Source organism: Zootoca vivipara, chromosome 8, assembly GCF_963506605.1.
Source record: "Zootoca vivipara chromosome 8, rZooViv1.1, whole genome shotgun sequence".
Taxonomy (NCBI): domain Eukaryota; kingdom Metazoa; phylum Chordata; class Lepidosauria; order Squamata; family Lacertidae; genus Zootoca; species Zootoca vivipara.
In genome coordinates, this window is record NC_083283.1 from 69,924,384 (window position 1) to 69,951,316 (window position 26,933).

Genomic DNA, 26,933 nt, shown 5'->3' on the forward strand with positions numbered 1-26,933 from the left:
GGCTGTCTTAAGCGGGTCGGGCGCCCGGGCGCTGTGGTGCGCGGATTGCTCCGGCGCCCCCGCTCCGTTTCTTCCCACAACTGGTGGGCGGGCGCAGCGCACAGCATGGTTATTGTGCCATGCAGCGCCCCGCACCACCCAGCCTACCCCTAGAGCCAGCCCTGGGTTTTGCATTTCTTCTTGAACTTCAGAAAAGTCCTATGCTTGGGATGGCTCCACAAGTTCCTCCAACTGTATTTCCTTATGAGAATAAGTAAGCCAGGTGCCAATATTAGCACCCTGCTCCAAATAGGGTATTAAGATAGAACAGAGATGCCCAAACTTATTTGGCCTACCACCCCCTTCTTAAGGGGGGAAATTACTCAGCACCCCCCCCCTGAAAATCAACTTTCTTAAAGCAAACAAACAGAAAAATGCAGGGACAAATTTGCTTTATGTATCTATATGTCCTGTAACAAAGTAAAGAAAGATTTTGCAAATAAGACAGCTTGAAATTATAGAAAATTTATTAAAATACATATTTCATACATATTGCCTATTTATAATATCGTATTGTAAACATGCGTTTCCCTTCTGATGCATGCTAGCCTTTCCCACAATGCACGACATGCTCGGCTGCCAACACTTGCTTGTTAAGACCTGTCAGCGGACTTGACCGCTGATCAATTATAACTTGCACTTGGTATCTGAAGAAGTGTGCATGCACACGAAAGCTCATACCAAAATAAAAACTTAGTTGGTCTTTAAGGTGCTACTGAAGGAATTTTTTTTTATTTTACTTCGATCCAGACCAACACGGCTACCTACCTGTAACCAGAACTTGCACTTTGTGTGTCTATTTGGAAAATGATCACTATGACTTTCACTCTGTGTTACACTGGCAAGCGTCATTACACAACAGAGGAAAAATATACGAAAGGTTCTTTTTCAAAATTTTCTTCTTTCTTTATGCTTCCACCACTACCACTACTGGATCTTTCCAGTGCCCCCCAGGGAAATACTGAGAGGGATAGTGGCTTCCTCAAGGCCACCCAGTGATATTTTGATAGTGGCAAGACTGGAAATCCTTTCTCCCTGGTTCACAGTTCCAAGACCAGCTCCAAATCTGAGGTACCCTTGATGTCAGGGTGGGTGCTGTCAGCGGCTCCCAGCTGGTTGCCCAGGAAAATATAAAGACAAGGGGAAGTTTCTTACCATCCTTTTTTATTTCAATCTTTACAGAGAGAGGATATAGAACCCAGCCCCTTGGATAATGGTGTTGTCCCAAGTGAATCTCCACCTCCCTTCTCTCCCACTTCCTCATTCTCGTCATCTCCTCTACGGGTGCTGCTAACTTCCCCCTGTCTCTGAGCTCTTTGCTCTCCTACTTTTAAGGCTCACCAGGTTCTGGGAGATGCTGGGTCTGGAATGCTCTCTAATGACAACGTTTCAGCCCAGGTGTTGTTCTGACTCTCCCATCATTTCCCAACTTCCCCCCTCATCTGCCTCTGAGCTGCTACCTCCATCAACCCCCTGTTGCAAATCTATACTGTCTTCCTCTTCCTCCTCCCTAGAAGGGTCTGGATGGGGAGGTGGTCTCCACCATTCTTCCTCTGCCGAGTCCCTGGCAATCAGTTTTCTTTTAACAGTGGAAGCAGGTTTTCAGATTATACAAAGCTCTTCTTCAGGCTTTGATTATGAGAGCAACAAATAAACATCCAATAGTCTAGATAGAAACAACTGAATAGATGGTTACTTGGTTGCTGAGGTTTGCTGGTTATTGCTGTTGGCATGGAGATAGTCTAGGTCGAATGCACATATGCCATTCTGATGTCATGTGTGATGTCACAAAGGGGATATGCTTTAAGTCTTGGTAAAGCCAAAAGCAGTTAACAGCCAGACTGCATCTCAGCCCTGTCAAGATGGATCTCCATAATAGGTGATGAATAGTTTTATTTGGGGGATATATTAACTTTTATTACTGGGGGAAAGTTTTAGATTGGTTTGCCAGTTTGTACCCCATCAAGTTGAAGCCAATATATATACATTCACAACCCAGAACCCATCAAATTATAGACTTTATGTGTGACTTTGGGACTGATTCATACAACCACATTTCCTTTCTCAACTCTATAGCAGCTTTTTCTCTGTATTTGAAAACAACAACCAAGAAGTAGAAGATAAGGAACCAGGAATATGTGTCCACTGTCTTTGAGCTTTTTGCTCTCCTATTTTTAAGGCTCACTGGGTTCTGGGAGAGGGAGGGTCTGGAATGCTTCCTAATGACAACATGTCAGCCAAGTGTTGTTCTGACTCTCCCATGATTTCCTAGCTTTTCCCCTCATCTGCCTCTGAGCTGTCACCTCCCGGCACTGTTGAAAATCTATACTGTCTTCTTCTTCCAATCTGGAAAGGTCAGGATGGGGGAGGCGGTCTCCACCATTCATCCTCTGCCCAGTCTCTTGGCAAAGTATCCTCTCATGGGACTCTTCCTCTGTTGGTGGGCCCCAGCCTGTCTCCCTTGAGAAGCAACAGCACTGCAATCAAGCATGAGGTGGCACAAAACTGTGTATATATATATTACTTCTCAGAATGATAGTACATCAGAGGCAGTGTAGGAAATTAAAATGGTATCTCTAAACCACCCAGAATGGAGGCGGGCAGGGCTGGCAGAAGTGCAACAGTGGGGGCCCAGCTGAGGAACTAGGGTCACAGGTCATGGTGTTAACCACTATGCTGCAACAGCTTTACAGAAGGCATTCAGCCTATGAATAAGACCAGAGGCAATTCTAGTACAGAGCGGTCAAAGTAAGATATCTTGGGATCTTTATGGTTTTATATGTTGAACTCGGTGAGCATGAAAGCTGAATGGAGGACCTTTTCAAATATGTTATGTGGAAGAAAATGGAGTGGCTTTTTTAAAAAATTAATGCTGTAGCTGTCTACATTTTTATTTCCTGGCCTCAGCAAGCAAACCTGTGTGAAACAGCTTCCAACTATGTTGCGCCTGGAAGGCTTTATCAGTTCAAAGAATTATCTTTCAGAACTTCATCAGTGCAACTTGATTAGTATTGGAACCATCCTACGGAGCTATTTAAAATGTTTCATACACAGGAGTAAGTCATAAAAACGATGCCTTGCTGATAACAGCTATTTGAGTCCTTTGACAGTTTACAAATGAATGTGGATTTTCTCCTGTTTCAAATTAGCATTTGTGATGGATAAACGCTATAGAGCACCGGGTGGTAAAATGCCTTTAAAAGCTCTCATTTTCCTAGGGAGGGAACCTGTGATCATATGACCAAATTAGCAACTGAAAGAGCGAAGAAATGTACATGAATTTACCAGGAAGGACATCTTTCATGAAAATTAAAATGCTGGCACATATCAATAGAAGCCACAAGGCACAGAAAATAGACCAAGAGGTGATGCCCATGCCTTTAACCATTTCCCAAAACCATGTGAGCATCTCCTATGCAGCTGGGAGAACATTTAAATGACCCGAGCACATGGGCATTTGTTTTATGGGATTATTTCCTACTATTGAACGCCTCCTGCATTTCCTAATAATGCAACAATACCTCTGGATTGGGGTGATTAGCATGCCCCCCTCTATTGTGTGCTTCATCCTACACATGGCTGCTCTGTTTACACTGCAAAACTGAATGTGGGTGAGCAGTGATGCACAAAATCCTTGTTTCCAGAGCAGTCCCACTGACTTGGAAGGAGATTGAGAAGTTTAATGGAAGTTTTAGCCTTTAAGGACCAGGGAATTTAGTGTGCCCTTGAAAAAGTTGTTTGGACATTTAGAATTTAACTTTCTGAAAGGAGAGGCAAAGGTCCGTTGGCTTTAAATCAATGTCAAATAATATGATAGAAACAGACAAAGTAGCGACTCTCTTAAACCTTCTGCCCTTGCACTCCAAATCTGCTTCCCAGAAGCTATAATTTTACCAGATGGGCCAACAGCAGAGACTAACAGCTTCAAGGCCTAACTTGAAAGGGTTGGACTTTTAGGTATTTGGACTAGTACAGCTCCAGGTTCTTTGTAATGCTTGACGCTGCTGCCCTTTCCCTCAGATTTCATGAAAACAGTCAAAGGCTATTTTATTTCAGCCTGTTTTATCCCCACAACAACAAACTATTGAGTGGTACAAATGCTACTGGTTACTCTTTCAGAAAAAAATATACTTCCTGTTCTAGGTTCCACTCACATAGCAGCTTTCACCGCTTCCTGATCCTTATTTTCATGTAAATATTTTCCACATTTTATATCCTAAACCAGGCATCCCCAAACTTCGGCCCTCCAGATGTTTTGGACTACAATTCCCATCTTCCCTGACCACTGGTCCTGCTAGCTAGGGATCATGGGAGTTGTAGGCCAAAACATCTGGAGGGCCACAGTTTGGGGATGCCTGTCCTAAACCTTCTCCAAGGAGCCTCAGGTGGATATGCATGAGGTTATTTCCATTTTCTCCTCTTAATAGCCCTGTGAGGTTGGTTAGCCTGAGCTAGGTTATCAGCACTGTGTGGCGCTCTCTGAAAGGGAAAAAGGACCTAATTCCCCTCAGCACTGGGGCAACGTCCCAGTTTCTTGACCTGGGGAAATTTAAAACTGAAAAACGTGAGAAGCTGGGCCAGAAACAAAAGCCAGTGTCTGGTAGCATGAGTCTGTGTGCAGATATCTCCCCCGTGACTGGACTGCACAATCTGCATGTCCCTCAGCAACCCCAAAATTATGTGAGGAGGGCAGGGGATCGGCATAGGTTGTGTGAAAGTAGCTTGCAGGACCTAAAGTACTGAATCAGAGAATGCTTCCCATTCCAAAGAGTGTGTGCACACCTTTTGCTGTTTATGCGGCTAAAAGACCTGTAAGGAGAATGACGCATGAAACAGCATGCCCTCATAAAGGCAACATCCGTTACAAACCCAGATAAACTACTTACTAACTCCTGATTGGAAACTTAATCCTAATCGACCGTTATGCTTTTCTTTAGAGAAATTTCCCCCACCCCAACCCGCCGGCCCCTGACAGAATGAAATGTCAATATTCTATGCCTCTGGTGTTATTTCACAGTCAATGTAAGCTTACCCATCCATTAATAACTTTATACTTGGATAGATCTGAAAGCAAGAGTGGAATGTAAGACGGTCCAATTGTTGTTATCAGGGATGGTTCCTGCTGTTTTTGCCTCCAGTCTCTGCTGGATGGATATATATATATATATATATATATATATATATATATATATATATATATATATAGCATCTTTCAGGTGGGCCACAAGGATTCAATCCGTAGAGTAGATGTCTAGAGCGATTCCTACTCTTATAGCTCCTCCACTTCATGAAATTTGTCATGCTCCCCAAAGTGTGCACATGTGCAGTATATTACACATTTATTTATTTTTATTGCTTTCATTTAACATGCTATCCTGCTTAATAACATGTCCCTGTTTACTAAGGACACTCTAAAATGATTTTGGTGAACACGTGCTAGAGATGGTTGAGCTTCAAATCCTTCCCTGGGTCTCTGTAACAATAAAAATAGCTGAAAGGGGTTGGGGGGCTAGATACATCTTGGCACTTGACTATTAAATGCCAGTGGGACGTGGGTGGCGCTGTGGTCTAAGCCACTGAGCCTCTTGGGCTTGCTGATCAGAAGGTCAGCGGTTCGAATCCGCACGAGGGGGTGACCTCTCATTGCTCCTGCCAACCTAGCAGTTCAAGAGCACGCCAGTGCAAGTAGATAAATAGGTACCACTGTGGCAGAAAGGTAAATGGCATTTCCGTGCCCTCTGGTTTCCCTCATGGTGTTCCATTGCACCAGAAGTGGTTTAGTCCTGCTGGCCACATGACCTGGAAAGCTGTTTGTGGACAAACGTCGGCTCCCTTGGCCTGAAAACAAGAAAGTTCTGCCTTTAGCAGCCATAGTGATGGGAGGAGAGCTCAGCTCTGGTTGCTATTTCTCTCCATGATGGTCTTATCCTGGTTTTCCATCTGTGGAACGAAACTCACTTCACACTACAGATGGCATTTTTGATAACAAAAAAGGGGGAGATCTGTTACCACCACTACAAGCCAACACCAATTTTGAATCCAAGAGGAAAAGGAAAATTTGCTGCCATTCAGCCAACTATACTTGCCTATTAACATGCAATGTGGTTAACAATGGAAACTTCCCAATAAGTACAGTACTCTGAAAAGTGAATGGCAGTATAAAGTCAAATGCATCCCCTTACCAAGAACTTCTACACACACAGAGAGAGAGACAGACAGACAGACAGACAGACAGACAGGCACGCACACACACACACACACACACACACACACACTCTGTCATATATATTTGGTTCTATTAAGCAGGAGGGGCAAAGCAGAAGAGAACTGCAGCTCTACTGAGAAATGGGGAGGCACCCATAACAAAAATCGCCTAAGGGCAATGGCAGGCGTATTCCCCTTCCAAGTGCTGTCCCTCTCTGAGTGTGTCTCTCAAATTCCTCCCACATAAGCCATTGTGGCTATTTATTCACATGGGGGGGGGGAATAAGCACAACACTTTGAGGCAACGGTCCATAGAGAAGTAAGCTGCACAAATTCTAGGGCTTTGCTGCAATATACAAATTCTTTCCAACATATATTTTGTCATTTCCTCAATATTATATAAATCACATTATTGCACAGCAATAATGCAAGCTGAGAAGTTTGCCTTCAGAAGAGGAGTGCCAACTTGACCCCGCAACTACGGGTGCCCGGGGCCATGGGTGCCATGCAGTCGGTGCCTGGCCTCTTCTTGGGGAATTGTGTGGGTGCTCAGACACCCAGGACCCCATGGAGTTGGCACCTATGCCTCAGAACTATTCAGCCCAGCAAGGGAGATGCACACATTGAAGCAGATTTCTATGAACAGAACAGAACAGCTGAGAATATTTATCTGAATATGGACAGCCATGTACATCATGGATGGATTCAGACATTGAGATGAACCCTTCCAAGACCAATATTATTACTTTATTGCTAATATCTATCAACACAGATATATTCAAGTTAAAACAGCTGGTAACTACTTTGCAATATATTTAGATATTAATCACTTCTATCACCCTGATTGGTAAGAATCCTTAGCTCCACCATCATGTAGAAATTTATGGAAATAATGAATGTTGTTATCTGATAAAATATCCCTAGGTGCACAATTGTTTAGAAACTTATGGAAAAAATGAATGTGATCAGTTTAATAAGGGGAAATCCAATGGCGAGGGCCACTGGGATGAGCAGATTAGGATGCAGCAGATCTCTAACATACGGTAGTTGTCTCATTCCTGGCATACCTGCCAAGTTGTTGTCAGAAAAATAAGGGGCCGGGCCGGAAATAGCAGACCGGAAGTAGTGCTGCCGCCATTTTGGAACTGGGCGGAGCATGCTCAGAAGTGACTTTTGATGCTGCTTTGCCCGGTTCCAAAATGGCTGCCACACCAGAAGTCGCACTGCAGCCATTTTGGAACTGGGCAGAGCAGCATCAAAAGTCACTTCTGAGCATGCTCCGCCCAGTTCCAAAATGGCCGCCGCACCAGAATAAACTGGGGAAAAACAAAAAAAAATTCCATTTTTTTCAGCTAGGAACAGCTGAAAAAACGGGGATTTCCCGGGGAAAACGGGAGACTTAGCAGCTATGATTCCTGGTTCAGTCAAAGCTACACTTGCTGAGCCCAGTTTAGCTGGGTCAAGGACAGTGCAAGTCTCAAGAAGGAGCATTATGGAGGTGAGAGCAGAGAAGAGGGATTTAAGACAGAGCATAAACTCATCTAGCTCAGTCATGTGACCTGGCAATCAAACATAGAACGCTATTGTAAACACCATTGTCATGTTCAGGCAGAGCAGCAGCAGCAGCAGCCCTAAAGCTGAACAGGGTTTGTATCTGCTGTACCTTTATGTTGGGTTAATTTATACCTGCTAAGATGTCTAACCTGGTAATGGGACAATGAATGGTGCCATAACTCCAAATGTCACCACCATATGACCACTTTGCCCACTGTTAAGGACTCTTGCCTGCTGTGGGCCCTTCATTGCTTCCTTACTAACATTCACCCTCATTTGCCAGAAAATATTCATCTTGAGTCAATTGAAAGTGAACACTCTCTCTGTGTGTTAATCTCTCCTCAGGTAAACATTAGAGGAATTTTGAGGAGAGTCAAGAGTTTTGATAAAATTGATCACTTTTCTTACGAGGTTTCCCCAGCTCTCGAAACACGAGAGCCTTTTGTCCTTTCTTCATCCTTTGAGGTAGAATTATGTGCATTAAGATGGCTCTGGAAATGGCAATTTCCTTTCATTTGCTGCAGTTGTAGAAATATGGCCCTGTACAAAACATTACCCGGGGCTGGCCTTGAGAGACGTAAAACACTATTCTCTGGGACTCATTTTAGTTCAATGTTGTTTGCCATTTTACTCTCTCCTAAAGTTCATATGAAATAAAATACGGCCATCCTTTCTAGAGCCTGAAATCTGAGCTGCTTTTTTTTCTTTCCAGATTTGGTTAACAGACTTGAATGGCCCTAGTTATTTTATTTTTATTTTGTGCAATCGGGGCTGATTAGGACTAGAAAAAACTGTTCCTTGTTATATTATGGGTATTGTAAAGAACCAGATAGACTAATAGAGTCATAGAACTATAGAGTTGGAAGGAACATGCATATAACTTAAGAAGAGTGAGGAAATCACCAAGCACTCTCTGATAGTGCCCTTTATATAGTTTAAAGGTAAAGGTCAGTTCATTTGTGTCCGACTCTGGGGTTGCGCGCTCATCTCGCTCTATAGGCCAAGGGAGCCAGCGTTTGTCCGCAGACAGCTTCCAGGTCATGTGGCCAGCATGTCAAAGCTGCTTCTGGCGAACCAGAGCAGCACACGGAAACACCATTTACCTTCCCGCCGGAGCGGTCCCTATTTAACAACCTAGCACAACAAATCTGCTTTCTGAGGTTAGAAAAGTGATGAGGAAACACATGGACAAGTGTGAAATGAAAGACTGACTAGTGGGAAGGCGTATAAATACCACACAAGCAAATCAGGATGAATGCCCATTGTCATGTAACTGCTGCATAAACAGATCAGAACAAATTCTCAATAAGGACAGAATACACTCTAACCTCCACATGAACTTTGTGCAAATCGGGATGAATGCTGAATAAATAGGTCATCTGGAGAAGTCTTAAATCTGTTATCACATAATCAATGCAGCTGTAAATACGGCTATAACAGTTTTACAACAGAACTAGTTGTGAGCCAAAGTATGTATGTGTGTTGTTAAGTGAAAGGCTACATCAGAATTGGAAGTAGACCGCTGTCCCCATATGATTTTTTTGGGGGGGGAGGGGATCACTGCAAAATGGCTGAGAAACAGCCCACATTATCAGTACCGGAAGCATGTCTATCACTCTAACAACTTTAATATGTCCTCAGGATTGAAGCCAGTGATTGGCTGGGCCTGGGAACATTAGAAAAAGTAATGAATTAGAGCAGGCACCCCCAAACTCGTCCCTCCAGATTTATTGGAACTACAACTCCTATCTTCCCTGACCACTGATCCTGTTAGCTAGGGATGATGGGAGTTGTAGTCCCCAAACATCAGGATGGCCGAGTTTGGGGATGCCTGAATTAGTGGGACAAAGTGTTAAAAGCAGCCATACATGTGGGAGCAGGAGCACAGTGGCTACTAATAACCACAGAAAAAGATAGAATTGAGTGATTTTTCCTCAAGGACCGCCTCTTTCCATATCAATTTACTCATATCCTGATATTATCTTCTGAGGCCCTTCTTTGTGTGTATCCTTTGTGAGAGGTCTGGAGGGTGGCAACATGGGAATGGGCCTTCCCTGCAGTGGCTCCCCGTCTGTGGAATGCTCTCCCAAGGGAAGCTCACCTGGTGCCTTCATTATACACCTTTAGGCGCCAGGCAAAAATCTTCCTCTTTAACCAGGCCTTTGGTTGATTAACATTAAATGCCCTTTTAAAAATGTGATGAGTGGTTCTTGGGTTGTTTTTGTTTGTGTTCTTATTATGTATTTTGTGTTTTCATATTAAGATTTTATCCAGTGAACTGCCCTGAGGCCTGCGGGTATATAGAGTGGTGTACAAATTTAATAAATAATAACAACGAGAAATAATTTTCAGGGGAGTTTTCCGTTCCCAGAAATGAATACTTCAAAGCAGCTCAGCACAACTGCCGAAAATGCAAACAGTTCAGTATTCATTTCATTTACACCAGTCCATCTACCTGAACAAAAATAGCACTGGTGATGTTTTTAAAAAATCAGTGTTTTATTTCAAGCAAAGCAGGCAAGATAAATATATAAATTAAAGAAAAGGTTCCTGGATAACTGCTCAAACAAAACCAGGGTAGTGATACTTCCTCCTGAAAAACAAAGCTCAGAAAAAATATGCTGAATGCTTGGCAGTACAATCACATACCTTAATTGAGGTATCTGTATTTGTAAAGTGAAAGCTGGGGGAGGGGGAAAATCTCACATCTGGTAGAAAGCAAAAGGTATTGTCATATTACGATGATTGATTTTATGTTGAATGATTTTACTGCTACTGGAGGATAGAGATGGCTTGCATGACTAGAATCTCAGTGAAAATGAATGTTCAGATCATGGCATATTTAGAAATTCATACCTTGGATAGCAGCTGGTGCATGCTCTGTGCACTGACAATGCCACTGTTCTCCTTGATAGATGGGCACTGCTAAACCCGAAGCATCACAACAGCAATCCATCCTTTATCTTTGGGTGGAGTTTTAAAAGTGAGCTTCGAGGTCACACATGCTCATAGGAGGAGGAACAGATGGAAATTAGAAGGAATTAGGGTGGGCTGAGCACTGCTTTACCTTACAATGGTGTGGACATGACAACCTGACTTCCCCCAATATGGTCTTCTTTCATGTGGCAGGGGTTAGGAAGTTCATGGTGTTTTGTACGGTAGGTAGGTAGGTAGGTAGGTAGGTGGATAGATAGATAGATAGATAGATAGATAGATAGATAGATGGATGGATGGATGAGAGAGAGGGAGGGAGGGAGGGGGGAGAGAGAGAGAGTGAGATGATAGATAGATAGATAGATAGATAGATAGATAGATAGATAGATAGATAGATAGATAGATAGACAGATAGATGATAGACAGATAGAGATGGTAGGTAGGTAGGTAGGTAGGTAGATGATAGATAGATGATAGATAGAGATATATATTGATGATATGCAATGCCCAGACTCCTTATGTTGAAAAGGAGTCGAGGAGAGTGCAGAACTAAGTCAGTGAGGCCTGGGAAAGGGGAGGCCTGGGGAGGGTGCTCAAAGAGGGTTGGATAAAGTGGCTTGGATGGCTGAATTTGAATCCCCAATCCCCAGCCGGATCCGCTCACCGCAATTTTTACTGTGAACATTCCAATAGCACCCGCTCATTACAATTCTACAGAAAGAGGTCTCAGATTGAAAGCAAAACATTTGACTAATTCTGCCTGCCCAAGGGGACTTTGAATTTTTGGTGCTCAAACAGCAGCTTCCACTGTCAAAAGACAAAGCCACTTTCAAAATTGAGGGGGGGGGGAGGTTGAAAACCCTCAGGTACACTTGAAGTAGCTCTTTGGATCCTGACCTAGATTTCATTTTTAGGTTTTTAACTTAGCAAAAGCAAGTTGATAGCTTCCCCCTTCCCAGAAGGCAATAGGTTTCAGAAATACTGTTGTGGGGCGGGAGAATTATATTACAATTGCCATCATATTGTTTAAATGCTGCTGCCTTATCTTCTATATCCTTTTGTGTCCTTTATCAATTTGTTTGAGCTGCTTTGCATGTGTGACCAAAATCTTACTTTTGTAATTTTTCCCCCTGCAACAGTGAGGCAAAAGATAACTACTGCTGACCTCAATTGCAGACAAGATTTGTAGAGACTTATTCATATGTGCTGAAAGATTTGGTCTGTAATAACAATGCATATATTTATAGAGTGCTTCTTTCTTTTCCCCACTTCTTTCTTCTTTTTTAACATCCCTGAAGCTACACACTGACCAAGATAGAGGAGATGGAAGTTTAAAATACATATTAACAGGAGAGGGGGCTGGCAGTCTATTCGTTATAAATGAACATACGGGAGATATTCATGCAGCAAAAAAGCTGGACAGAGAAGAAAAGTCCCTGTATGTGCTACGTGCCAAGGCTATAGACCGAAAGACTGGAAGACAAGTGGAGCCCGAATCGGAATTCATCATTAAAATCCATGATATCAATGACAATGAACCTAAATTTACCAAGGAAATTTACACGGCCAGTGTTCCCGAGAAGTCCAGCGTTGGTAAGTATAATTTATTATCATATTAAAAAATAAAATGTTTTTTTTAAGAAAGAAAAAGATAGAAGGTTATGCCACTTCACAACAATACTACATAATATTTGTGGTTTTTAAGTAGTAATAAAAGCATCTGTAAATATCTGTTTGCCAGCTCCTGTCTGCCATCAATATCTGTCTTTTCCCACCCCTTAGGTTACCATATGGCTTCCATGAAGCTAGCAGCAGTCAAATGGAAACTTCTAATATGCTGTGTGATCGTAACAATTATTGCCATCCAGTAATGAACCACTGAAAACAATGCTTAACAGGCTCATTTGTGTGCATGATCAGCAATGGCAATTTGTTTGACACCTTTGTACTTTTGCATCCATAGTTGTGTAATGACAAAATGTTGATTTCTCCCCTCCTTCTAGGAAAAAAAAGAATTAGAAATATTCTAACCTCGTGCATAATCTAGACTCATGTACTGTAGCAATTTGTTGTCCTTCTTGAGGCCAGAGTGTGAGATGTGTATCTCAAATGGTGGTAGCAATATAAGACTGTGCACTCATTCTGACTGGAAACATAAACAAGCTGGGCTTGTAGAATTCATTACTTCCGAGAAACAGTGTGCACCAAGAGGCTCATGCACTCACTCCCCTCCAGATGCTTTTCGGTGATATCTCATAAATTCCCTTCTGTCTTCCGTGGTTTGCTCAATCCATGGTGTAGTGTTACGTCCACATTAGTATTAAGTATTGATAACAGTAAACAGCAGCATTGCCCTTCTAACTGTACTTTGAAACCATGGTTCTAAGTGAGTTGGGAAACGATGGTTAGAAAGGTGATCTTCATTGCAGTTAACCATGGCTACCAACCAACACATATGCTGAAGGTACGTTTTGTGTAGCCCGCACATAGGCTAAACACTAATTTAAGATGTCAAACCGAGATACATTTGCCTCTATACACAAAGTTAGAAGTGCATGTTTCATGAATGCTTGCATTGGTAAGGGTGTTACCCATAGATCATATTGTGTCTACATCAGTCTTTAGTTAAAGCCCATCTTATGAACTGTCTTCAGCTATTGCCCTTCATCCAAAGATCACACAGAATTTCACAACATAAGAATACAAAATGAGAACACAAAATATATAACAAAACAAAAACAAACCAATAATTCCACTCCCACCAAAAAAATTACCAAAGGCCTGGTTGTGGAGTAATGTTTTCACCTGTCACCTCTCCCCCTAGAGCAGGCATGTCAAACCTGCGGCCCTCCAGATGTTTTGGCCTACAACTCCCATGATCCCTAGCTAGCAGGACCAGTGGTTGGGGAAGATGGGAATTGTAGTCCAAAACATCTGGAGGGCCGCAGGTTTGACATGCCTGCCCTAGAGAGAGCATTCCATAAATGAAGTGCCACTGCAGAAAAGGCCTGTTTTTGTGTTGCCACCCTCCGGACCTCTTGCAGAGGAGGCACCTGACGAAGGACCTCAGATGATGATAGCAGGGGCTGAGTCTGCTCATATGGGGACAGGCAGTCTTTGAGGTATTGCAGTCCTGAGCCATTTAAGGCTTTATAGGTCAAAACCAGTACTTTGAATTGGGCCCAGAAACTAATTGGCAGCCAGTGCAGTCAGTGCAATATTACAGTGTAATATTACACAGATTAGTGTAATATGCTCAAACCATCTTGCCCCCCACCCCCAGTAAGCAAGCTGGCTGTTGAATTCTGCCCCAACTGAAGTTTCTGCACCATCTTCAGAGGCTGCCCTATGTATAATGTGTTGCAGTACAGTGGTACCTCGGTTTATGAACACAATTGGTTCCGGAAGTCTGTTCATAAACTGAAGCGTTCATAAACTGAAGCGAACTTTCCCATTGAAAGTAATGGAAAGTGGATTAATCTGTTCCAGACGGTCCACGGAGTAACCGTTCATAAACTGAAGCAAACTTTTCCATTGAAAGTAATGGAAAGTGGATTAATCCGTTCCAGACGGGTCTGTGAAGTACTTAAACTGAAGCGTTCATAAACTGAAACATGGGTGTAATTGGTTCCGGAAGTCTGTTCATAAACTGAAGCGTTCATAAACTGAAGCGAACTTTCCCATTAAAAGTAATGGAAAGTGAATTAATCCGTTCCAGATGGGTCCGCGGCGTTCATAAACCGAAAATTCATAAACCGAGGTGTTCATAAACCGAGGTTCCACTGTAGTTCCTTTGGGAATGAAAATCCGGAACCAATACAAAGTGGCGTCATCCACCCCTAACACAGACAGCCATTCTAGAAGGATACATTTGTTGATGGTGTCGAAAGCTGCTGAGAGGTTGAGGAGAATTAACAGGGACACATTTCACCTGCCTCTATCCTGACAGAGGTCATTGTTCAGGGTGACCAAAGCAGTTTCTGTGCCAAAACCAGGCCTAAACCCTGTTTGAAATGAAACGAGAAGATCAGTTTCCTCCAGGAGTGCATGGATGTGGTTTGTGACCAGCCACTCAAGAACTTTGCCGAAGAAGGCGACTGGCTGGCAGTTACTAAGATTTTCCAAATCCAGGGAGGATTTCTTGAGCAACTGTTTTACCACTGCCTCCTTCAAGCTGGAAGGGAGCACCCCTTATTGCAAGCAGGCATTAATCAGTTCCCTAGCCCAGCCAGCTATCCCCTCCTTACTAGTTTTTATCAGCAAAGAGGGGTCCAGAGCACAAGTGGTGACCCTCACTGATCCAAGCACCACGTCTACACCCTTGAGTGTCTTACTAACTGAAACTCATTCAACACAACAGGACTATACAGTGCTCTGAATAGTAATAATGATAATGATAATGATAATTTATACCCTGCCCATCTGGCCGAGTTTCGCCAGCCACTCCGGGTGGCTCTCAACAAAATCAACAACAACAACAACAACAACAATAATAATAATGCAATAAAACATCAGAAATTAAAAAACTTCCCTAAACAGAGCTGCCTTCATATGTCTTCTAAAAGTCAGATAGTTGTTTATTTACTTGACATCTGATTGGAAGGTATTCCACAGGATGGGCGCCACTACCGATAAATATTTGAATGAATAGTTGGGTCTCGAGCCCTGAATTATATTGTTAATGGTCAGTTCTACACACTACCTGGCATAGGTTCATACTGGTGAATTTTTTTGGTATTGTATTGTAGAGGCAGAATAGCTGTGTATGCTGTATAGAGTATAGAGAAAAGCCACCCTCAAAGCATTTCATAAGCAATAGAAATGAGAAGCAAATATGCTACAGGTACCATTAGGCATGCAAATTTTCAAGTACAGTCATACCTCAGAATACATCCGCTTCATATTGCATCTTTTCAGGTTACGGATGTGCCGAACCCGGAAGTCTCGGAACGGGTTACTTCTGGATTCGGCATGTCTGTGACCTGCACACATGTGCAGAAGCTTTAAATCTTGCTTTGCTCATGCGCAGAAGTACTGCATTATGTCACACATGTGCACAGATGTGGTGCTTCACGTTGTGGCCTTTTTCATGTTGCGAACGGGCCGCCGAAACGGATCTTGTTTGTAACATGAGGTACCACTGTAAATGTATAGAGTATTTTTTCCCCCCTCTTGGGTTTGACAATTAGTCTACAGAGGCATGAAGTCCTTGGTGCTTTACTTGACATTCACTTGCTGAGTACTGAAGTACTAAGTACTCTGTGGAATTCAGCATCAGATCAGAGAACACAAGGTGCAGCTCCTGTATAGGGTGACATTAACTAGCATGGGGTGGTTCGATCATTCGGCAGATAGGCTTGAAGCTGCTCTGTTTCCTTGCAGATGATGCAATCCTATGTTAGAAATGAGTATATGTTAGAAATGAGTAGTTGCAAAGTAGCTTTCTGACATTTTCAAGTAAGATCCGTTTGTATAACTCCTGCTATTTCCATAAATGATATTTTTACTAGAGGCTTATGTGACTTGCTGAAACAGGCACACAGCCTGAAAAGTAAATACAAATATATGTATATATTGCTATTTTTAGGGCAATTACCTGTTTGCTTTGAGCTTTAATTCAAATCTCCGAATAGTTATTCTAAAATTCAGTTTACATTGCTAGACATCATGTGAGAGGAGTTTTTCAAAAATAAAAACTAAAACAAAAAAAAATTAAAAAAAACAAAAAAAACACAACCAGTTACCTTAGGTCCACTATGAATCAAGCTCAGGTCTCTCGCTTAGCCATCTTGTCAATTGAAAACAAAGTAGCAAAAGGAAATGATTTTGATGATGTGATTTCAAAATTTGCAGAGAACAAAGTTAGGGAAAAGGGGTTTTAAGCGCTTATGCTCACAATGTTAAGTAAATAAACCAGAAAATAACACTTGCACCTGTAAGTATCTTATTTTTCCTTCTTTTAATAACTTCAAAGTGTGTGGGGGGGGGGTTGACTAGAAATTTTCTGGACTGGGTACCACCTGACCTTGCTACGCCACTGCCCATAGGGCTGGGTGTCTGAAGTGTTACCACAGCCATGGAGGAGCTACTCACAGGAAGACAATTTTGTACACCACCCTAATCTCTGAGCAATGTGAGATTCAGGGGGTTCCAGGTGCTTACCCAGGATTTTGTTTCCTTGGAATGGGGGACAGCGGAGACTGTGGTGTCTTTATGATATATGGTTTATTCACACATATATACAACCTGAGCCTAAGATGGAGCGGCTCACAGCATTAATACTCCAGAAAGTCTTGCTTCTCCCATAGTCACAGCCTTGGAATCAAGCAAAAATCAAGCATGGCTCTCTCCATAGGAGCCAACTCCTAGGGATCGATGGGTCTTTGGGCACCCCAATAAAATATTAGAGGGGGCTGAGCCACCCCTCCCAAGTTGATGGGCAATGTCATTCAAATGGCTTGTGTGCACTGCATCGTGTGATTATGTGGGACGGGGCTTACCTGCCCCTCCCCCCATATTTTATTCAGGTTGGCACCCCTGGCTCTCTCCCAACATCTACCTGCTTCTAGCATGCTCTCACCTCGCAAGCACTATGTCTTTCTCCCTACTAGCCAGGTGAGGGAGGAGGTCCACCCATTTATCCTTTGGCACAAAGCAACCTACTTTGTTATATTAATAACCATACTTAGGGTCATTAACTCACCGAGAAACTTGCTTTAATAGTTCAACAGTAGAATCCCCCACTAGATTTTAACCCATCAATTCTTCCCATCAATTAACAGATTATCATTTGGATTTTATTTCCCATAATTTTAACATCAAAACTAAGAGAGTTGCCACAGCTGACTAGTTTAAGCTGAGAGTGACCTTTAAATCAACACTAAAAAAGTGTTTTTATCATACTTGTGCTCTGCAATTATTTGACGGATTCATTTTCCTACTGATTTTTATTGGAGTATCCCCCCCCCCATCAACTATAATTCTCTAATCTCTGGACAAAAAGAAGAAGAAACATTATGGGCTCAAAGTCCACACCTCAGCACTTTTCACTCATACCTAATGCTGACACTGCAGTACAGTACTAAGGGATGTGTTCTGCACAGTTAGAGATGTCGTCCTTCAGATAAGACATTAAGTCAAGGTCCCTTCCCTTCAGCTCTGATATGGCTGCATAGGACAAAATGAAAAATCCCAGTGGCATTCTGTGAAAGATGTTAAGAATTGGATAAACTGCCATGAGAAGAATTCCCTTTCTGAATGTAACAGTTTTTAATGTGAAAGTCTTTATGCATCTAATGAGAATTAAATGGTGCAGATCCCCAACTAATCAATGGACAGATATGTGCAAATGTTTTCATATGGACACTCGTCGGTCTCAAGAGACAATGGAGTGCACCTCTGGATGTGAAGTCCAACTGCTGGAGAATCACAGTACCTGCTGTACTAGCTGCAGAGACCAGTAACTCATAACTGCTGCATCTTGCTTCATTTTTGCTGCTTAGCAGGACTGAAGTGACTTCTCAAGGGGGAAAGCCTGGGCAGTGTGTATGGAGGTCCTGGGCTGCCCAAATTACAAGACCTGCCTCTTGGTCTCACTGATGTGGTCCAAAGGAAAACAGCACAAGCTTGGCTGCAGGAGTTGCTGAAAGGAGGCTCGGAAGACACCATCCAATTGTCTTGGGGATTTCACTCCAGATTTGTGTAGTATTTGCTCTTTAGCCTTTCTTATCCTGAAGATGTCCTACAAAGCAGAAGGTGTGGGTTCTTGGGGTTTATTCCCAACACCTTTTTCACAAAATGAGTATAGCCTCAAGGCAACAGAGGTTTGTGATCAGAGTTGTCCTTTTCCTACATGGGCTTCCTTCCCAGGTTGACAAGCTCTATCTGCCCTCATGTTAGGAAAATAATGTTATGTCACAGCAATTCTCAGATGCTGGGAAATTCTTTCTACTGTACTTCAGTTTGTCTGCTAAGGAGCCTGCACCCATTGCTATAACAATTCTGGGTGTTATTTTTTTGAGTGCAAACTTAGATCATGCAAGTGACTGGCTGAATATTTGTTGTTGTTGTGTGAGAGCACAACCTATAGTACATACAATGGTCTCCTTCTGCTGAACACAACAGAGGAAGATGAATAATGGCAAGTGGATGAAATTATGAGGAAGCATATTTTCCCTCTCTTTGTGACTGAATAGCATAGCAGAAAGTCAGGGATTGAAGAAAGTAATCAATCAAGACTGGATACATTTTGCTTTCCTTTGTTGGCGTTCCTATTTCCCGCTAGCAGTTTAAATTGTAACACTTCATTGCAAGATTCTTCAGATTTCAAATTAAAAGCTAAAGGCTGCATTTCATCTGGTTGAATATATTTCATAAGAGCTCAGCATTTTATAAGTTGAATTTATTCTATAAACAGCTATTGTGTTAGCTGATTTTTGTGATGCAGCTCTGCAACCAAAAATTGTTTACCAAAAAAAAACATATAATAGGGGAAAGTGTGCCCAAAGACTTGTGTATTAGTGAAAATAATATATAGAAATGCATTATACTAGCAAAACAATTCTTGCAAAAAAATGTGCATGTCAAAACTGAACACAACAGTGTGTTATTAAGGGAAATCCACACCAAAATTGCTGGTTAGTTTTCAGGGTCCCCCCCCCTCCAATGTAGATTGCTTCAGAAATCCAGAAAACTGAATTTAAGATTAGGCAAATGAGAAACCAAAATTGGCAGATCATGAAACCATTGAGACTAAGGAGGCACCACTTTGGACTGGTTTCAAGAAGGCAGGGATGTGGGGACTTCTAAATGAGGTTAGTGGTACTGTGTCACATTTACCCAAATGGGCCAGCCTCCACTGTCATAATGACTAGTAGTTCTGGGTAGCTCAACCCATATCCAGTGGATAGTGGGGCCTAGAACCTTTGTCAAAGGTATTATGAGCAGAAAATATAGTCATATGGGGCTTCAGAAGAAGGCAGAGAACATAGTCTTCATATCTAAATATTATTTGGCCTTCAGCTACAACATTTTAATAGGCTTTCATGGAAATGGTGCACCTTTCAATTTTTGTTGGAGCAAGGGGGAATGTAGAAAACAAAGAAATATATGCTATTACTAGGGGATAAGTCACTGTTCGCTTCACTCATCAAACTCACCCACCCCATTCCTTTACACCTTGAAAAAACCTCTCCCCTTAGACGTCAAAACTTTCTTTTGTGTATTGGGCCACCTGACCACTTGCTTACTTCTTTGGCAGCCACACAAACTGCAGCTTGATGACATCATAAGGAAAGTACATATTAGGACAGGCTTTCTCAACCTCAGCCCTCCAGATGTTTTGAGACTACAATTCCCATCATCCCTGACCACTGGTCCTGCTAGCTAGGGATCATGGGAGTTGTAGGCCAAAAACATCTGCAGGGCCGAGGTTGAGGAAGCCTGTATTAGAAGATACACAGAAACAACATTTCTTACGTTTCAAAAGTAACATTATATATGTCCTTCATGAAGTCTGCAAATCAGCATGGAAAGTTTCTAGGAGTTTCCTTCCATCCCTTACCTGGTAGCTAACTTTATGCCTTCAACATTGAAAATGTCAGAAATATTCTCTAACTTGTGAAAAAAATATAGGCATATCAAATGGGAGCTGTTTTGAAAGTAGAATGCAAAGACAATCTGTATTATGCAGACCCACTTCAGAAGCACAAAATATTTACAAAGTATGCAAATAGGGCTTCGGCATAGTCAGACAATGTGCTTCAGCTTTTTTTCTAAGGCAACATAAATTATTGTGAAGTCTCTTTCACACACATAGAACACGCAGGCAAGGAGTCTTTGAAAGTGGCTTCCAAAACTCCAAGGAGGTAAAGGACACCACGAATAAAGTAATCAGGGCTTGGGAATGAAGGGCCACATTCTGACACTCAAGGGAAAGGACAATATCATCCGCACACGATGGAGCATCTCATTCTTCAATGTTGGGGCAATCTATATTTGTCCAGTACACATAAAATGAGTTGAGTTAGCACATGAGATCAATTTGTCAGCTGCTCAACAATTTGGAAAGCGGGGAGCAACAATCTCTCATTGACAAAACTCACTGCTACACATGTATTTTGCTGCGACTGTATGGTTTGAGTTGCACCCAAACTGTTTATAATGTCATGAAGCAAGTGTGACATGTGGACTAGGGAGACCTGAATTTGACGCACCACACATCTAGCTCACTGCATGGCCAAGGACACAACAGGCTCTCAGTCTCACCTACTTCGTAGGTTGAATGTTGTGAGGACAAGATAGCATAAAGCCATACTGTACATCACCCCAGGCTCTTCATGGGAAAGGCAGCATGCATATCTAAGATATTAATTGCAGAGGAAGAGCCCTGATGGATCAGTTTAAAGACCTATCAAGTCCTGCATCCTACAGTGGCCACCCATATGCTGATGAGAAGCCCACAAGCTGGACTTGAAGGAAACAACCCTTTCCTACTCTTCTTTCTCAGCAACTGGCATTCAGTGATTATCTTGGTATTGTAAAGTATTATAGTGCCTGCTCTATAAGAAAACAAGAGCACAGCCAATCAAAAAGCCCACAATCTCAATTGCAGCCACTAGTGCTTATTACCCCAGCAGGAAATGGCATCTGAGACTGGACTAATGCTACTCAGAAAAGCAAAGGAGCTGCATGCCCTCTCGCATTTTGCAAGTGTAAGTAGACAAAGATGCACTTGTGTGCTTATAACCCATTTAGTCTCAAAACAAGGACTGCTGCCTTTGCTCTCCCATTTTGCATCACATAATGCTCTTCTCTCCCTGCTTTATGCTACATTCGTTTAGTCTTCAACAGCTTGACCTTGAGCGAAGCAGGGTCTGCTAGTAAACTGGCATTTTTCTAGAAAAAAGAGGCTCAATAAAGTGTTTAACATTCACATGGATATGGTTATATTTGTTTCAGAATAGCTGCAATGCACACAAATGTAATAACTTACTTCCTGGACAAATGGTTATGGGCTGGAGGAAACAGTGCACTTGAATATGCAGTGTACATATAGGGATGCCGGGTGGTGCTGTGGTCTAAACCACTGAGCCTCTTGAGCTTGCAGATCGGAAGATCAGCAATTCGAATCCACTCGATGGGGTGAGCTCCCATTGCTCTGTCCCAGCTTCTGTCAACCTAGCAGTTCGAAAGCATACCAGTGCAAGTAGATAAATAGGTACTGGTGTGGTGGGAAGGTAAATGGTGTTTCTGTGCGCTCTGGCTTCCGCCAATGTGTCCTATTGAGCTAGAAGTGGTATAGTCATGCTGGCCACATGACCAGGAAAGCTGTCTGTGGACAAACGCTGGCTCCGTCAGCCTGAAGCGAGATGAGTGCCGCACCCCATTGTCACCTTTGACTAGACTTAACTACCCAGGGGTTATTTATCTTTTTTTCAAAAATACATGAATGTGCATTTACAACATGGGTGTGGAACTTCTGGCCCTCCATATATTTTTGGACTACAACTCCCATCATCCATGTTGGCTGGGGTTGGAGGGGAGTTGGAATACAATAACATCTGGACCATAGGTCACCCATACATGATGTATACACTGGTAGAGAATTGGAGGGCACTGGGACTGAAACCTAAAGAATGGAATCCTGTTGATTTGGAATAAATGGGGCTAAATACTGACTAAATGAGTCTGGATACAGTCTATACAGCCATACAAATCAAACTTGCCTTCAAACACAAACATAGAAAAGTTACTTAACATGGTTAATCCCAGAAAATCTGAACTGTTTCTAAGTCCCTGTCTGGTAAACAGGGACAATTGGAACAGACAAGATTTTTGTTGTTGTTGGGTATGAGTAATATAGCTACAGTGGAACCTCAGTTTATGAACACCTCGGTTTACAAATTTTCGGTTTACGAACGCCGCGGACTCATCTGGAACGGATTAATTCACTTTCCATTACTTTCAATGGGGAAGTTCGCTTCAGTTTATGAACGCTTCAGTTTATGAACAGACTTCCGGAACGAATTACACCCATGCTTCGGGTTAAGTACGCTTCAGGTTGAGTACTCCGCGGACCCGTCTGGAACGGATTAATCCGCTTTCCATTACTTTCAATGGGAAAGTTCGCTTCAGTTTATGAACGCTTCAGTTTAAGTACTCCGCGGACCATCTGGAACAGATTAATCCACTTTCCATTACTTTCAATGGGAAAGTTCGCTTCAGTTTATGAACGCTTCAGTTTATGAACAGACTTCCGGAACCAATTGTGTTCATAAACTGAGGTACCACTGTACTAGGAACATAGGTAAAGGTAAAGGGACCCCTGACCATTAAGTCCAGTCGTGACCGACTCTGGGGTTGCGCGCTCATCTCACATTATTGGCCGAGGGAGCCGGCGTACAGCTTCCAGGTCATGTGGCCAGCATGACAAAGCCACTTCTGGCGAACTAGAGCAGCACACGGAAACGGCGTTTACCTCCCCACTGTAGCAGTCCCTATTTATCTACTTGCACTTTGACGTGCTTTCGAACTGCTAGGTTGGCAGGAGCTGGGACCGAGCAACGGGAGCTCACCCCGTCACAGGGATTCGAACCGCCGACCTTCTGATCAGCAAGCCCTAGGCTCTATGGTTTAATGCACAGCGCCACCTGCGTCCCTAAATGCATTAAGATATGCAAGTAAACATGTGGAAAAATAGTTAAAAGTAACACATTTCTTCTATGCATGGGATGCCAGTTTGAGAGGTTTTGTTATGATGCTAAATTGTTCATAGTTGGCAAACAAATAATAAAAATTCTCCAGAGGTTTTTTTAAAAAAACTGCAACAAGTCAAAAAGTTTAAGCTTTCACTGAGATCCACACAACAATAAAAGGTGGCAGAAGGCATGCATTTCTGGGAACATGATGACTGGTGGGAACAAATGGTCACATTTCAAGGTTATGGCTCCTCATTTTTGGAAACCCTTGAACAGGGGTGGAGCCAGGATTGATAGTTATAGTGTGAATATGTATTAAGGAAATAGATAGGAATAGTCTTGCCCTGGCTTTCAAACTACAGATAGAGGAATAATTACCTCATCCTCCTCAGTCAGATTTTCAAAATGGTAGCATGAATCTCCTTTCCGTGTCCCCTTGTCCCCTCAAAAAGGTGATGAGAAGCTCCTGCCCAGCTTCAAACCACCACACTCCCTTATAATAACACACACACACACACACTTCCTCACATACACATATTATCCATAGCACAAATATCCAAGGGAGGTCAGCCCACTGAACTGAACACCATATTCTCAAGAGCAACTGCAAGGGGTGGGCTGGGGAGGTGGTGAACATTAAACACAAAATATAAATTCTCAGAATGTACAAGAATAAGCCTCAAATTGGTTATGCTTCAGACTTCGGGTTTTCTGTTGAACCTACAGTCCTTTATTCTGCTGTCCACAAACTGAGAGCCATAAAATATCTTAAGCATAAAAGCAGCCAGATGTTTCCTCCATGACTTCCTTGATAAATTACTGGGAGAAAAATCTTCCCCATTTGGAAATAATATCTTAATTTGACTGCAGTCACGACTATTTGCAACACTCATAGTAATGCTTTATCAACGAGCAAGCAGGAGTCCCCTTCACTGACTCAACACACCTCTAAATCAAATGCAATCCACAGCAAGGGCATTTCAGAGTAATAATAGCCCCATGTTGGACTCACGTCACCATGTCAGATCCAATTTTATACAGAGAGCACAAAGCACTGAAAATATCTGTGCCTCTGTGTGTTGTGCTGCTGTCTTTGTTACAGGCGCAGATTGAGCAATAATGAGCAACGGCTCTTCACGAACGAAACAGGCAAAAGTGAGAGGGGCCTCAGAGGATATGACATCCTCAAAACTGACAGGTTAGCAATGGGGATCTAGAAAGAAGATGCCAAGCTCAGAACTCACTCTCTCTTTTGGGGGTGGGTGGGAGTGGGGTGGGTGGGTCATACTCTCTAAATTGTGTTCAAGAAAGTTCAGACATCCACATATGCAGCCGAAGAAAAGGTCAATGACACAAAGCAATTAAAACAATAACATTGCCGGAAACTTTGCAAGACTGGAGCTTTTGGACGAGGCATACATGGGATTTCCCAGCAAGTGCTTGCAGTATTTTTTTTATTTTGAAAGAGAATGGTGACTGGAACCACGGTTGTAGAGGTTCATAACATTATTGTGTGGAAAGAATGAAGTGTTTATCTCTCACGACACCCTGTGAAAGGTGCAGTTGCTCTTCATTTAGGCAGCATACTGCACATTTTTAAAGCATTTTATTGCACTTTAACAGATACCACCCGCCCCATCCCCTGAATCACCCTTAACAAACTGCAGTTCCCAAAATTCTTTAGGGGAAGCCATGACTGTTGAAGTTGTATAATAGTGCTTTAAGTGTATGGTGTGAGCCAGGGGCACCAACCTCCACCCCTTGAAGGGGCCTGGTGTCACATGACACGTTTGGCCCCCGCCCGGGGCATGAGCACTCTCCCATCAGTGGTGGGGGCATAGCCGTCAACTCCCGGATTGAAAAATAAGGGATCAGCGACTTCCGGTGCCCAGATATGGGCAGAGCAGCACCAGAAGTCGCTTCTACGCATGTCCAGACATGCATAGAAGCGACTTCTGGTGCCGCTCTGCCCGATTTCCGATGCCCAGACATGGGCAGAGCGGCACCCGAAATAGGTCCAGACATGTGCAGAAGGAGCTTCCCTGACCAGTAGGAACTGCTTTCTAAATCCGGGGGATTTACGGGATTTTTTCCAATTCGGGATAACAGTGGGAAATGGGTTTGAATATGGGGGTTTCCCGCGAAAAACGGGAGACTTGACAGCTATGGGTGGGGTAAGGGGGCACAGAGTGTGATCTTCACACTCCCTGTGTCCTGCCCAGCTTCAGCCCCCTTCATATTTTGGGGCAGAGGGCTGAGCCCCCCCCCAATATTGAGAGGGTCACCCTCCCCTGCCACCACAGGGCAAGTGCTTGCCCAGCGGTGTCAGGGAAGGGGGCACACAGAGTGATCTTCATCCTCCCTGTATTGCCCTTCCTGGCACGTGAGTGCTTGCCCGGCAGTGGTGGAGGATGGCGACCCTCTCAATATTGGGGGGGGGTCAGCCCCCTGCCCACAAATTTTGAGGGGGGCCAAGCTCCCTCCTGCACCCTATAATTGGCGCCCCTGGTTTGAGCAGAGACCTTTCACTTCATTTTGAGGTGAAACCAGAGATACAAGGAAATAATCAGATCAGCCCATCTCATGGTCTTGGAGCGAAAACTGCCCATGTAAACCAATGGTGACATCCAGGATTTTAGCATAGCTGTGATCTGGAAGCAATGTGTCTTCCAACACCCACCCACCCTTCCACAAAAAGCAGCCCCCAAACTTCATTGCCTTTCTAACTTGTCTTCTTTTTGTGGAGTTTTATTTTACAGTGGTACCTCGGTTTACAAACACAATTGGTTCCGGAAGTCTGTACTTAACCTGAAGCATACTTAACCTGAAGCGAACTTTCCCATTGAAAGTAATGGAAAGTGGATTAATCCGTTCCAGACAGGTCCGCGGAGTACTTAAACTGAAAATACTCAAACCAGGGCGCACTTAAACCGAGGTATGACTGTATTTTTAAAAGCTATTTAAACATAGTTAAAATGGCCGCATCAATATCAACAGTGCTTTTGTGATGCCCCCAGCCCTCAATGCACTGGGGTTTCTTCCAGAGAAAAAACCCCCATCCGATATAGCCGCACAATCAACCGGAAGTCCATGCTGAAGAAGAGTTTGGATTTGATATCCCGCTTTATCACTACCCGAAGGAGTCTCAAAGCGGCTAACATTCTCCTTTCCCTTCCTCTCCCACAACAAACACTCTGTGAGGTGAGTGGGGCTGAGAGACTTCAAAGAAGTGTGACTAGCCCAAGGCCACCCAGTAGTTGCATGCGGAGGAGCAGGGAATCGAACCCGGTTCACCAGATTATGAGTCTACCGCTCTTAAGCATTATACCAGATCAGTGTTTCCTTTCCAACTGACTTTACAGACTAAATTGCAGCCTCTCGATTGTTTCCTTGGTTATTTTTTGAATCTGCAGCATTGACTAGCATGCTTCTAACCAGGACAGGGTAGGGCCTACAGGCCTCTGGTGTCACAAAGATGTCCTTAGAAGACCTCAAACAGCATGA

At 43.1% G+C, this 26,933-nt stretch overlaps 1 protein-coding gene across 3 annotated transcripts in view; it reads left to right on the forward strand.

Annotated features, from left to right (window-relative positions):
* LOC118089935 (cadherin-9) overlaps positions 1-26,933 on the forward strand; it is a 73,549-nt gene that overhangs the window by 11,086 nt on the left and 35,530 nt on the right. For all 3 annotated transcript variants that reach the window (XM_035125105.2, XM_035125107.2, XM_035125108.2), the window contains exon 2: positions 12,030-12,324. In XM_035125105.2, the coding sequence (XP_034980996.2) occupies positions 12,030-12,324 (295 nt within the window). The remainder of the gene's footprint in view (positions 1-12,029; positions 12,325-26,933) is intronic.